The following is a 14008-nucleotide window of genomic DNA, read 5'->3' as shown; positions in this document are numbered from 1 at the left end:
CTGGATTACTAGTTGTGTAACATTACCACTATGCTACTCTCCTTGAATGCCACAAAAACTAAACTGAAGTTAAAATGATACCAGACATTACTTGCATGCAACACTTTTTTCCTATCAAGGTGCTGCCTTTTTGTCTGTTATTTTGGATATGAGTGTTTAAAATTCCTGTAATTGCTATTATCTCGGTGAAAAGTTAAACCATAAATGCCAAAATTACCTCAAACTCAACATTGCTCACACTTTAATGGTAGGCTTTTCCTCTTATGTAGCTTAATAGCAGAGATCAATATAGCACCCACATGGTAATCACCAAATCATGACCTTAATCTGGAACCTCCTCAACACATCCTTATCAGTACCACACTGTCATATGTTTACTCGTGGATTGTTGATTTAAACATTTAATGCTTTGAAAAGAGATTGGAAAATGTTACCATATTAGAACTTCTTGTATTCTGAGGCAAAAGTACTAACAATAGTCTTTACTATTCTTTGACAGCACATAGAAAATAGAACAGTACAGCACAGTACAGGCCCTTTGGCCCTTGATGCTGTGCCAACCTTTTATCCTTCAAACTGACTTACATACCCTTCATTGGATAGACACATGGAAGGTAGTACAAGAGTTGCTTAAATGTCCCTAATGTATCTGACTCTCCTACCACTACTGGCAGTGCATTCCACACACTCACCACTCTAAAGAACCTACCTCTGACATCGCTCCTAAACCTCCCTCCGATCACCTTAAAATTAAGCCCTTCTTGACAGCCACTTCCACCCTTGTTAAAAAGTATCTGGCTATCCACTCTATGCCTCTCATCATCTTGTACATCTCTATCAAGTCACCGCTCATCGTTCTTCGCTCCAATGAGAAAAGCCCTAGCTCCCTCAACATTTCTTCATAAGGCATGCCTTTTAGTCCAGGTAGCATCCAAGTAAATCTCCTCTTCCACATCCTTTCTATAATGAGGCATCCAGAACTGAACACAATATTCCAAGTATGGTCTTACCAGGGCTTTATCAAACTAGCATAACCTCAACTCAAACTCAAACCCCACTGTTAATGAAAGCTGACATATCATACGCCACCTTCGCAATCCTATCCACTTGGCTAGCAACTTTGAGGGATCTGTGGGCATGGACCCCAAGATCTCTGTTCCTCCACACTGCCAAGAATTCTGCCTTTCACCCTGTATTCCGCATTCAAATTCGACATTTCAAAATGAATCATTCCACACTTTTCCAGGTTGAATTCCATCTACCACTTATCAGCCCAGTTCTGCATCTTGTCAAAGTCCCTTTGCAGCCTACAACAACCCTCCACATTATCCACCACACCTCCAGCCTGTGTGTCATCGGCAAACTTAGTCACCCACCATCCACTTCCTTATCCAAATCATTTATAAAAATCACAAAGAGCAGAGGTCCCAGAACTGATCTCTGCGGAACACCACTGGTCACCATGCTCCAAGCTGAATACTTGCTATCTACTATCACCATGTGTCTTCTATGGGCCAACCAATTCTGTATGCAGACCGCCAGATTTCCTTGTATCCCATGCTTCCTTATTTCTGAATTAGCCTACCATGCAGAACCTTATCAAATACCTTGCTAAAATGCATAAACTCTAACTTCAATGTATTTTGTGACATCCTCAAAGAATTCAAGAAGGTTTGTGAGACATGACCTGTCCCCCAAAGCCATGCTGACTATCTCTAATCAAACTATGGTTTTCCAAGTAATCATAAATCCTGTCTTTCAGAATCGTCTGTGATAACTTGCCCACCACAGACATAAGACTGAGTGTTCTGTAATTCCTAGGAAAATCCTTATTCCCTTTCTAGAACAAGGGAAAAATATTTGGCACCCTCCAATCATCTGGTATTATTCCAGTGGACAATGAGGATGCAAAAATCGTTGTCAAGGGCACAGTAATCTCTTGCCTTGCTTCCTCTAAGTAACCTTGGGTATGTCTCATCTGGCCAAGGGGACTTATTTATCATTCTGCTTTTCAAAATTTTCAGTATACCCTCCTTCTTAACATCAACCTGTTTCACGCCGTCCTCACAAATATCAAGGTCCCTCTCAGTACTGAATACTGAAACAAAGTATTAAATTCTGGACCTCCCCTACCTCCGACTCCAGGCACAAGTTCCCTCCACTATCCCTGATCAGTCCTACCCTCACTCTGGCCAGTCTCTTTTTCCTCACCTAAGTGTAGAATGTGTTAGGATTTTCCTAAATCCTACCTCCTCAAGCTTTTCCATGTCCTTTTTTAGCTCTAAGTCCATTCTTTAGTTCCTTCCTGGCTGCCACTGACCAGGAACTCAACTGTTCTCACCACACAAACACAACAGCCGCAAGAGCAGGTCAGAGGCCAAGAATACTGCTGCAAGTAACCAACCCTCCGATTCCCCAAAGCTCATCCATCATCCAAGGCATAAATCAGAAGTGTGATGGAAGACTCCCCACCCATCCAGATGGTTGCAGCCCCAACACTCTCAAGCAGCTCAACACCATCCAGGACAAAGCAGCCCACATCAACAAACATCCACTCCCTCCACCACTGATAGTAGCAGCAGCGTGTACTGAGTATCTCCAAGATGCAACGCAGAAAATCAAATGATTAGGTAGTATCTTCCAAAACCAAATCCATCTCGAAGGACAAAGACAGCAGACACATGGAACACCACCATCCGTAAGTCCCCCTCCAAGCCAGTCACCACCCTGACTTGGAAATGCATTGCTGTTCCCCCAAAATCACATAAGCATCATTGGTTCAGACAGCATTTGCTGCTCACCCTTATTTAGCATTGAGAAGGTGATGGTGAGCTATCTTCTTGAACCAGTATAGTTCACATAGTGTAGACATATCCACAGTGCTGCTCAAGATGGAGCTCCAAGATTTTAACCTAATGACAATGAGGGAGCAGGTGATATAGTCCCAAGTCAGGAAACATGCAGCTTAGAGGGGAACTTGCAAACTATAATGGCCCCGTGCATCTGCACCTTTTTCCTTCGATGGCATTGGTTGTGGGCTTGGAATGTGCTGTCCAAGGAGCCTGGGTGAGTTACTGCAACACATGTTGCTGATGGTACACGCTGTTGTCAACGTGCATTGGTGGAGGATACAGTACCAGTCATGTAGGTTGTTTGGTCCTAGATGGGATCAAAATGTGTATGTTCGAGCTGTACTCATGCAGGCAAATGCAGAGTGTTCCTTTACAATCCTGAATTGTGCCTTGCGAGGACAAGCTTTGGACAGTCAACAGGTGAGTTAGTCACTGACCTGCTCTTGAAACCACACTATTGATATGGTTGCCAATTCAGTTTCAGGGCAATGGCAACCGCCTAGAAGATGTGCAGCTCCATTTAAAAGGTTTTGAATCGAAGCTCCACACCAGGACATTTCAAGACACAGGCAGAAACTGAAGGAGTTGTGCATTGTCAGAGATGCTGAATTTCAGATAAGAATTTAACAGAAGTCCAATTTGTCTCTAATGTTGGGAAATGTTCTTCCACTGTCCTGATTAAAACTCCTCCTTCATTCAAAACATAAATGGTCTTTGTATTATGTAAAGGTTTGAGGTACTGGGTAAAGTTAAAAAAAAATAAGGATGATAATAGAACTGAAATTTTATAACTATCAGGAAAGACTGCAGATTCTTCCTTGCTTCACAAAATAGAAGACTAAAGATGTCTGAACAGAAGCTGGATTAGAAAGGAGATATTGGGTAGATCTAGGTATGTTTTCACATCGGTAGTTGCTCAAAATTAGGAGTAATAAATCAAATAAGCAACTCAAGAAACTTTTTTTTTTAAAAATGCAGAGATTAGTTAAGATTATGGAGTGTGCTATTACATGGAGAAAATACATGTATTTAAAAGAATGCTAGATATTATGATGTGTTGAGTAGAAGGATACATTGGCAGAATTAGAGGAAAATGGAAGAAAGAAAGGCTTCTGTGGTGCATAAACAATGACTGTAGAATGTAAATTCTATATAAGTTTTGTTTGCACAACCTTGCTGCATGCAAAATCAACTGTGGTTTTAGTTTTACAGTTGTAGCTACATTTTGTTAACACAAGCCATTGATTATGAAGTACGTTGAAACGCCCCCAGGAATTTAAAGACATAATGAATGTTTTATTTTATCAAAGAAAGTATCTAACCTGTGAGGTGATCATTATTACAGCTCCCTGTTACAGGTTCAGGACTAAATCATTTTGCTCAAAGTACACAAATTGATTTTTGTAAACTTCCAAAGCATTACTCTGAGCTTCCAGCTAAAATCCTAGGCATCAGTACCTGATCAATTTCTGTTTGCCAACATAGAGTTCCAAGGACACAATATCATATCTATTACATTAATGAAACCAATCTTTACATTTTCTAATTCCACACAAGCTTATGGAATCAAAAATCTTTTAAACAGCAAACTGCTCAATGAATACAACCATTCTTCACTAGTTTCATGCTTAAAGACATAAGATCAAGCCCATAAACAAAATTGGGTTAACTGCAGAGATTACATGACCTAAACGAAAAGGAGGCGGCAGGTACAGGCTCAAAATGAGATTTTAATGGCTCAACTGGGAGTGCTACACCAAAGGTTTAATGATTGGGGGTTCCAGTAATTCTATCATTGGATTCTGCTTGCCCTGTGATGTATTTTATGAAGAATAAAGCAGTTATCAACAATATTTATTCACATCTTCTTTGGCTGGTCACCTCTGAACTGCAGATGAGATCTTCTCTTTCACAGTGCTTCTAAGACGTTTCTTGTTTTGAACCAGGCAGATGTTTTAGATTTACAAGGATGATAGCAGAAATGCATGGGTATGCATATCAAGAAAGAACGAACCAACAGGTTGGGTCCTTTGTCTTGAAAAAAAGCCTGAGGGGTGACCTTGTAAGTCAAAAACGAACTTGCAAAATATGCAAGCTTTTAATAGAGTGGAGACAGCAAAGTGTTTCCATGTGTAGACAACGTAAAAGAAGAAATTGAACATCAAATTCAGAAGAAATTTAATTCAAGGGATGGTAACACGCTCTCACAAGCAATAATCGAACCAGTGCAAATGCATTTCAGAGAAAGCCAAACAAACATTGGAGAAAGGAGAAATAGATCAAAACAGTCAATTTAGATCAGAAACGATTGGAAAAGACTTGAGTGGAATATAAACATGGGCATGGCCTGATTTGGTGGAACTGCAATGTTCTGTGCCATATGACCTATTGAAATCTTTCCAAATTGGCATCTTTGATCTACAGAGAAATCGCGATTATTCAAATTTTGGATTATCCCAAGATGATTTCAGGGTCCCGCAAAAACATTATATCAAAAGGCAAGTGTATTCGATTTACCTGTAGTGAAGAACATGTGAAAACACTGCCAAAAACAAAGAAACAAAAGCAGCTCAAGCAACAGTGACTGGATATTTTTTACATAACGGTTGTTACACGGCCCTTTGCAAAAGTAAGTGTTTTACAGCATTCCTGTCACTTTACCCGGCCATTCATGAGAAAAATGGCCAAGAATGTAAACGCATGCGCGAGGCGGTGCTTCTGTCTTTCTATCGTGACACTGAGTTCCCAGATACTGACAAATGCTCTTCAGAACCTTGTTTACAGGAAATGGTGTCTTCACCACTCCTTGCCAAATGCTAATTACTGCTGCATTTTTAAAAAGTTATCTTGTGTTATCATTGCTTTATTCCGTTCATGTAAGATTTGTGTCCTCTTGCGCTCAATATATTACACAGAACATAGTACAGCGTAGTACAGGCCCTTCAGCCCTTGATGATGCGCAGACCTGTGAAATTAATCTGATGCCCATCTAACATACATATGAATAATAATGGATCAATGTATGTCCAATGCCCATTTAAATGCCCTTAATGTCAGCGAGTCTACGACTGCTGCAGGCAGTGCGTTCCACGTCCCTACTATTCTGAGTAAAGAAACTACCTCTGACATCTGTCTTATATCTATCACCCCTCAATTTAAAGTTACGTCCCCTCATGTTAGCCTTCACCATCCGAGGAAAAAGGCTCTTACTGTTCATCCGATCTAACCCTGATTATCTTACACGTCTTGATTAAATCACTCTCAAACTTCTCTCCAACGAAAACAGCCTCAGTTTCGTCATAAGGCTTTCCGTTCATACCAGGCAACATCCTAGTAAATCTCCTCTGAACCCTTTCCAAAGCTTCCACATATTTCCTAAAGCGCATTAAACTAGATTTGCCACTTCTCTGCCCAGCTCTGCATCTTATTTATGTCCCTCTGTAACCCACAACATCCTTTGCCACTATCCAAAACTCTGTTTACCTTAGTGTCATCTGTAAATTTACGAACACATTCTTCTACATTTATAAAAATGACAAACTGCAGAGGCCCCAAAGCAGATCTTTGCGGCATACCACTGGTAACTGAGCTCCAGGATGAACATTTCCCATCAACCAGTACCCTCTGTCTTCTTTTAACCAGCCAACTTATGATCCAATTCTATAAATCATCTTCAATCCTGAAACTCCGTAATTTAGGCAATAGCCTACCGTGTGGAACCTTATAAAACGTCTTACTGAAGTCCATTTCCACATCAACTGCTTTACCTTTATCCACCTGTTTTGTCACCTTCTTGAAGAACTCAATATGGTTAGTTAGGCACGACCTACCCTTCACAAAACCATGTTGACTCTCTAATCAAATTATCCTTTTCCAGATGATTATAAATCCTATCTCTTGTAAGCTTTTCCAAGACATTACACACAACCGAAGTAAGGCTCACTGGCCTATAACTACCAGGATTGTCTTGACTCCCCTTCTTAAACAAGGGAACAACATTTGCTATTCTCCAGTCTTCTGGCAGTACTCTTGTCGACAATGTTGACATAAAGGTCAAAGCCAAAGGCTCTGCAATCTCCTCCCTGGCTTCCCAGAGAAGAGGATAAATCCCATCCGGCCAAGGGGTCTTACCTATTTTCTGATCTTCAAAAACTTCCTCACTGTCAACTGAAATGCCATCTAATCTAGTAGCCTGTATCTCTGTATTCTCACAGACATTGCCCTTTTCCAATGTGAATACGGAGGAAAAGTACTCATTAAGCACTTCCCTACTTCCTCATTAAAATTATAGATTTAAACAAATTCTCCGGTAGAACACAGCATTAAATCAGCATGGCTTTCCTCGTTTAAGGTAAAATTGATGATCTGAATAATCAATTATCCGAACAAAATAGCACCCGCCCATCTCGTTCGGATAATCAAGGTTCCTCTGTATTGAGTTTCTGTGGAAATGCAACATCAAACATAAGGGTTTGAACAAAAAGGCCTGGTATTCTGCCAGCATTCAGTCTTCAATTTACATCTTATTAAATGCTGTTATTTCAATTGCAGAACAGTCAACAGTATTTAAGGGGAAGATAGAAAAGTACATGAAGTAGTAGTGAATGTGGGGTCACAATAATAGGTTTAGAGTCAGAAATGTACAGAATGGACACAGACTCCAAGTCCAACACGCCCATGCCGCATAGATATCCTAACCTAATCTAGTCACATTTTCTAGCACTTGGCCCATATCCCTCTGAGCCCTTCATATTCAAATACCCATCCAGATGCCCTTTAAATGCTGTAATTGCCTCCACCACTTCCGCTGGCAGCTTCATTCCATACATGCACCACAGTCTGCGTGAAAAAGTTGCCCCTTAGGTCTCTTTCATATCTTTTCCTCCTCACCCTGAATTTATGCCCTCTAGAGATAAGGAAAGATAAGAGGAGACTCAAGTGGAGCAGCAACAGCAAATGGCTGACTTCAGAACAGTTTATCCGAGAAAACCTATACAACTGAATCAACTCAAACTCGTACTCCTAAAAGAGATGTGATAGATTCACAACTTTTTAAATCCAAAGGTTGAAAAGATACAGGCAACAAGAATCAAGTTAACAAATCTCTTTCTTGAAGTAGGGCAATATGTGCATGGAAGAACCTATCATTTCCATCCAGCACACTATCCTGATTTGTTGTCCTATCACTATTTCTTCATGTTCCTGGATCATAATCCTGAAATTCTGTACTCAACAGTATTGTGGAATGACCTGCACATACATGAGCAATTTGAGGCAACACACCATCTCCTGAAGGGCAATTATAGTATGGCCTTGCCAATGGCATCCACATCCCAACAGCAGGTGCCCATAATAAGCTCCACTAATCTGTATTCATTGCCAGCCTTGCAAATCCCCTTTTGGGAATAACCACAACACAATAAACCACAAGCACTGTTTCTGATACCTATGAACACATTTGAATCCTAATAAAGATTTAATAGTTCACAAAAAAATTCTATGAGGAGAATTTCTCTTCCTGTTCCCCAATGTGACTGATCCACTGACCACTGGCAGAGGTAATTCTCTTATGGCGGTCTGCATTCTAATTGCTCCCTCTAACTTTTCTTAGATTTTCTTTCACTTCATTTTTTTGAAATGCAATGAGGTGTAGTAAGAATTGCTTCATATCTTTCTCAGTTTCTTCTTTCATTTTATGTATTTATACACTAAACTGAAAGAAACAGTATGCTGACGATTTCTACTACTACTACTGATCTAAGGCAGGCATTTCAAACCAGTAGAAGTTTTGACATCAGTCTACAGAAATGGACTGGAAGAGTTTAGTTGATGTTTAGTCTGTCGTTGACAGTGCATCAAGACTTTTTCTTCCCTTCAGTATTCATTGTGTAAATATGCTCAGTTTCACATTCATAGCTTTATTCTAATGTTTTGCATTTGCCCTGACAAGTTTAGTTATATACAATGCCAAATGTCACCATTCAGAATTTTCAAAATATGCTGCATCTTACGCATGAAGACAAGTAGTTTCTGATGTCACTCAATATGTAATTGAACTCAGTACCAACATTGTGCAACAAAAATGAGAGCCTTAAAAGACCATGAAAGTTCAGAATGTGCAAGCACAGGGTTGAACTGAACAGTCAAGGATTTTGAGAATTTTTTATTTAGGGAAAAAAGGCGTTTTAGAAACATTCTACAGAAAGCATAATTATTGAAGCATTCAAGTGGCATGGAGACTGAGTTAAACAGTCAAGGGGACAACAATGAAACGGTCAGGTGCTTTCAAACTTTTGCTCCCAATAGAGCAGAGGGATGAGGATATACAGTTGCAGACAAAAATCAGAGCAAAATTCCACCAAGTTACAAAGTAAAGCGCCATAGTATCTGTTTTAACTATGGAGGATGAATGTTGTCTAAGACTATTGGAGAACTCACCTGCTCTTTCTGGGATAGTGCGAAGGGACATTTTATATCCACCTCAATCTACTATCTACCATCCACAGACTACCTACTGTACTATCTTCTGGATGAGACCTCTGATAATGAAGCAAATGTCACATTTCCCCAAAGTACAACACTCAAGTAGATTCAGTGCTCAAATCTGATTAAAAGATTTGGATACACAACCTTCTGATTCAAATACTACCAGAACCAAGGTTGAAATGCACACATGAACAGCTCAAATTATTAACGATGAAATTTTCACAATAAAAATATTTTCTTTTATTTCCTCTACATGAAAAAATATTACATGGGAAATGTTACCTCTTTCTATTCATTTACTGAATGGAGTGTCAATGACAAGACCAGAAGCATTCATTTGTTCATCCCTAATTGTTCTTTACTGAAAAGTTTGCTTGTTCTTTTAAGAGGGTATTTAAAGGTCAACTACATTGTTGTTGGTCTGGAGTCACATACGAATGAAGGCATATTTCCTTCTAAGAAGGACATTTGTAAATCAAAGTGTTTTAAAAAAAAATGACACTTTAGAACTTACATGGTCCCCATTACTGTTCATTCACTGGTTTTGAACTCAATACTCAAGATGATTAGCTCAGAAGTTTGGATTACCAACCCAGCAGCTATCTTACTATTTCTTATTAAATCTTATCATCCTTACCCTTTGTAACTTGGCTTCAATTTCATTTTTAGGATCACAGTTCCCTCTCTTCACTCAATATAAAAGATTTGGTATGGAAGTCTGTTTTTCTAATTTCAGTCCTTTTCTTTAGGCACTGCATGTTTACAGCACAGAAGCTGCCTATACTTTGCTATAAACTAGCACCTATTTAGCAATGAATAAAGCAGCGCTAAATTTAAGGAGCATTTTGTGGGAACAGCAGTCGAATCTACATTGAGCTGTGCCTTGGGATAAGTTGCATCAAAATGGATAACAAAACCGAAAAAAACACTTCACTCCCCAGTGTAGATCTTCTCATGCAGAACAGAATGACAGCTGCGATTTGGGAGAAGATTGTAGCTCAGGTTGAGGATCAGGTTGTAAGTTTGCTCACTGAGCTGGTAGATGTGCTCAGACTTTTTGCCACCATGCTAGGTAACTTCATCAGTGAGCCTCCGATGAAGCGCTGGTGTTCTGTCCTGCTTTCTGTGTGTCTTGGTCTCTTGATTTCACCTCCGGTTCTTTTGAGGTTGGTAAATGGGGTCCAAATCAATATATTTGTTAATGGAGTGTCTGTTTGAATGCCAGGCCTCTAGGAATTCCCCTACATGTCTTTGTTTAGCCTGTCCGAGGTTGGATGTATTGTCCCAGTTGAAGTGGTGTCCTCCTTCGTCTACGTGTATGGATACTAGCGATAGTTGGTCATGTCTTTTGGTGCTCATGTATCCTGGTGGTTAGCTTCCTGCTAGTTTGTCCAATGTAATGTCTGTCGCAGTCCTTGCAGGGTATTTTGTATACTACATTGGTATGGGTCCTTGAAATTCATCAGGAGCTGTTTGTGTGTTGGCAGTTTTTTAGCTACCATGATGCATAGGGGCTGTAGTAGTCTCATCATCATCTGAGATGTCCTAGATGTGTGGTAGGGTCGCTAGAATCTCTGGGTATGTTGTGAATTCTTGTTTAGGTCTGTTGTGTAGGAATCCGCAGACTGCGCTAATCAGGTACCCGTTGCTCCTGAATACATCGTACAGGTGTTTTTTCTCAGCTTCTCTTAGTGCTGCAGTGCATTGTGGCTTGTTCTTTATTCTTCAATGTAGCTCCATTTGTGGGTGTTGGGATGATTGCTCCTGTAGTTCAGTATCTGGTTCAGTGTGTGTGGCGTTCCTGTAAATGCTGGTCTGCAGCTCTCCATTAGCTTTTCATTCTACTATGATGTCTAGGAAGGGGAGTCTGTTGTTGTTCTCTTCCTCTTTGGTGAGCTTTGTACCAGTAAGGACGTGTCTCATAAAATTGGTTTCATTTTATTACGACAAAAGGTGTCATCTACATCACGGACTCACAGGTTGGGCTGGATTGTGGGAACAGCTGTTCATTCTAACCTCTGCATAACTGTTTCTGCTAAGAGTCCTGATAATTGTGATCTCATAGGTGTCCTGTTGGTTTGTTTGTAGGTCTTGTCATTCAACGTAAAGTGGGTTGAAGAATGACAGCTGTCAGCACTGAAGGGTGGGCCTAAAGCAACACCCTCTTTCTTCCTTTCTCTATGGGCAAGTACCTACTTTCTGTTTGCAACAGTAAAATGAGCTTGCTAATTAAAGGTATATGGCATGATATTGCATTAGTATGCTACTTTTAAAAAAATTATTCTGGGAACATATGCACCCTTAATTCCATGCAAGTCTTGCAACAGCAAAATACTTCGATAAACTGAGTGAATTTAATTCCCACAATGGAACAGCTGGGCCATCAAGAGTGAGTTGTGCTTGAAGTGAAAATTCTTAAACGCATTAAGGATTTAAAACCAGCTAAGAGATGGCGCGCTCTCCTGTTCTAACGAACTTGAAATTCATAGCCACAAGGATAAAATTCTTAAAATGATTGACTACCAAAAGTAAAAACGCAAATAGTAAAACAAAGCCGTCACAAGATATTTCAAAGAAACTAATAGATTGAAAATATTAGGATATTCTTAGAAATTAAAGGAGCTGGCAAAACGGGGCAAGGTACAGTATGCTTTGGCAACCTCCCAACTGTCGGAAAAATTGCTGTGCGTATAACAAAGTTCACATAAAACTGCAGTGTCATTTACAGTAAAATGTTATTACAAGTGTGCGTGCTGCGGGCCGCTGGCGAGCAGTCAAGTCTCAACATAAACACAGTAGGATCACAGACCTTAGTATTTCGAAACATCCGGTCTAAGATTGGAAGGAACCTTTTAAAACAGCCTCCTTCGGGGTTTAGTGTTTTCTTGGCTGGAAATTGTTGTAAGGTACTGGCTTTGGAGGCCACGTTGTTGCACCGGCGTGGGGAAAGAGAGGTGCTGTTTGTGCGGAGGGTCGCCAGCTGGGCCGCACTGGGCCCGGGTCGGTTCACGACCGGAATCCCGAGGCCTATACCCATCACATGGCCAACCGGCCTACTCCCTACCCCAGCTCTGCCAGAAATTTGACCCTCACGTCCCCACTCACCCTAGGTCCTATTTTATCCCAATCCCTCGCTTCAGCCCCAGCGGCTGAGAGGGGAGGGGGGGGGGGGGGGGGAGAGAAGGGGGAATGGGCCTTACCCACGGCCTTCACCCTGACCCTGAGGCGTTAAATCACCGCCGCGACGACCACCCCCCGCCCTCCAAAAATCCCGAAGCCTTTCCATACCACGAATCCCCTTTCTTGAGGGAGGTATTCAACAAGTTCCCGATCTCGTTCTTCTGGCTCTCCAGATCCGGGACGCCACCTTCCGCCATTACTCTCACCGACACCGAAAGAGTGAAGAGAAGGAGCGCGAGCGAACCGAATCCTGTGGGAGGCGGGGTTGGTGGAGTGAGGGGTGAACCCCATACAACGCGCACGCGCGCCACCAACACCACCACCCCCCCCGACCGGGCCTCCCAAATGCGCAACCGCGCTGCCACCCCACCTTTCGGGAGGGGGGGGGCGAAGGGGACGAACGTCTACCACCCTCTGCGTCATTGCGTCAACCGAGGCCGTGGGGGCGGGGCGGCCGCAGTACATAAAAAAACAGTCGGTTGCTGAGCAACCACCGTCCTTTTTCCCCACCACAACAAACCGGCGGTGCGACAGCGTTCACCCAAGTCCTGACTAAAATTCAAACAACAGGAGCGGAAATGACCAGGAAGGTAAACTTGGGTCATCCAGCGAGAATTTCACCCCCTCGCCCCTGGGTGGTGGGGTCCAGAACTAGAGGGCACAGGTTTAGGGTGAGAGAGGAAAGAAATAAAAGGGACCTGAGGGGCAATTTTTTCATGCAAGAGGATGATGCGCATATGGAATGAGCTGCAAGAGGGAGTAGTGGAGGAGGCTGGTACAGTTACAACATTTAAAAGGCATTTGAATAGGAAGGGTTTCGAGGGGTATGGGCCAAGTGCTGGCAAATGGGACTAGATTAGGTTAGGATATCTGGTCTGCATGAACGAAGGCCTCTTGATGAAGGGGTCTTGCCCAAAACGTTGATTCTCCTTCTCGAATGCTGCCTGACTTGCTGTGCTCTTCCAGCACCCCACTCTGGACTCTTGTCTCCAGCATTTGCAGTCCTCACTTTCTCCAAGTTGGACCAAAAGTCTGTTTCCATGCTATATATCTCTATGACTGTAATGGGCTGGGACTAACACGATCAGCAAACTCCACTAAGTTTGACTAGGTTCGATGATGTCTTTGTTGAATATCACATCCACTTTGTCCTGGACCTGTGCGATTTTGAGAGGATTAAGTTTGTTGGAGTGTTGTTTTATCAGAACAGGATTTCCTACTTCCACCTTGTGCACAATAGTATTAGTTGTCCCCATTCTATTCCTGCGTATGCCCTCATATTGCTGCAACAAATCTTTCAACTCAGATTTTTGCTCCTGAGACAGATGCCTCACCATCCTATCCCATTCTTCAAGGATTTCCTTGTTAGTTAATGTATTTTGAAACACATCAAAATCCATGTCATCTGGATTTGACTCCTCACTCTGCAGGGCAGTAACTAACATCTGTTTCTCTGATGGCTTTCTTTTCCTGTGGCACATTTTACAGGT

General features: G+C 41.7%; 1 protein-coding gene across 5 annotated transcripts in view; it reads right to left on the bottom strand.

The window, feature by feature from the left end:
- Nucleotides 1-12838, bottom strand: part of usp4 (ubiquitin specific peptidase 4) — a 101012-nt gene extending 88174 nt beyond the window's left edge. For 2 of the 5 annotated variants that reach the window (XR_006314257.2, XM_043707671.2), the window contains exon 1: nt 12627-12828. Coding sequence is in view for 4 of the 5 variants with exons in the window: in XM_043707671.2 (XP_043563606.1) it covers nt 12627-12715 (89 nt within the window). In the remaining variant the exon portion in view is untranslated. Of the gene's footprint in view, nt 1-12626 lie in introns of all 5 variants that reach the window. The other 3 variants (XM_043707670.2, XM_043707673.2, XM_043707672.2) reach the window with 3 other exon arrangements.
- Nucleotides 12839-14008: the final 1170 nt, after the last annotated feature.

Source organism: Chiloscyllium plagiosum, unplaced genomic scaffold (genome assembly GCF_037043375.1).
Source record: "Chiloscyllium plagiosum isolate Xiang-an unplaced genomic scaffold, Cpla_swu_hap1 HiC_scaffold_14, whole genome shotgun sequence".
Lineage (NCBI taxonomy): Eukaryota > Metazoa > Chordata > Chondrichthyes > Orectolobiformes > Hemiscylliidae > Chiloscyllium > Chiloscyllium plagiosum.
This window is presented reverse-complemented; position numbering and strand designations above follow the sequence as displayed.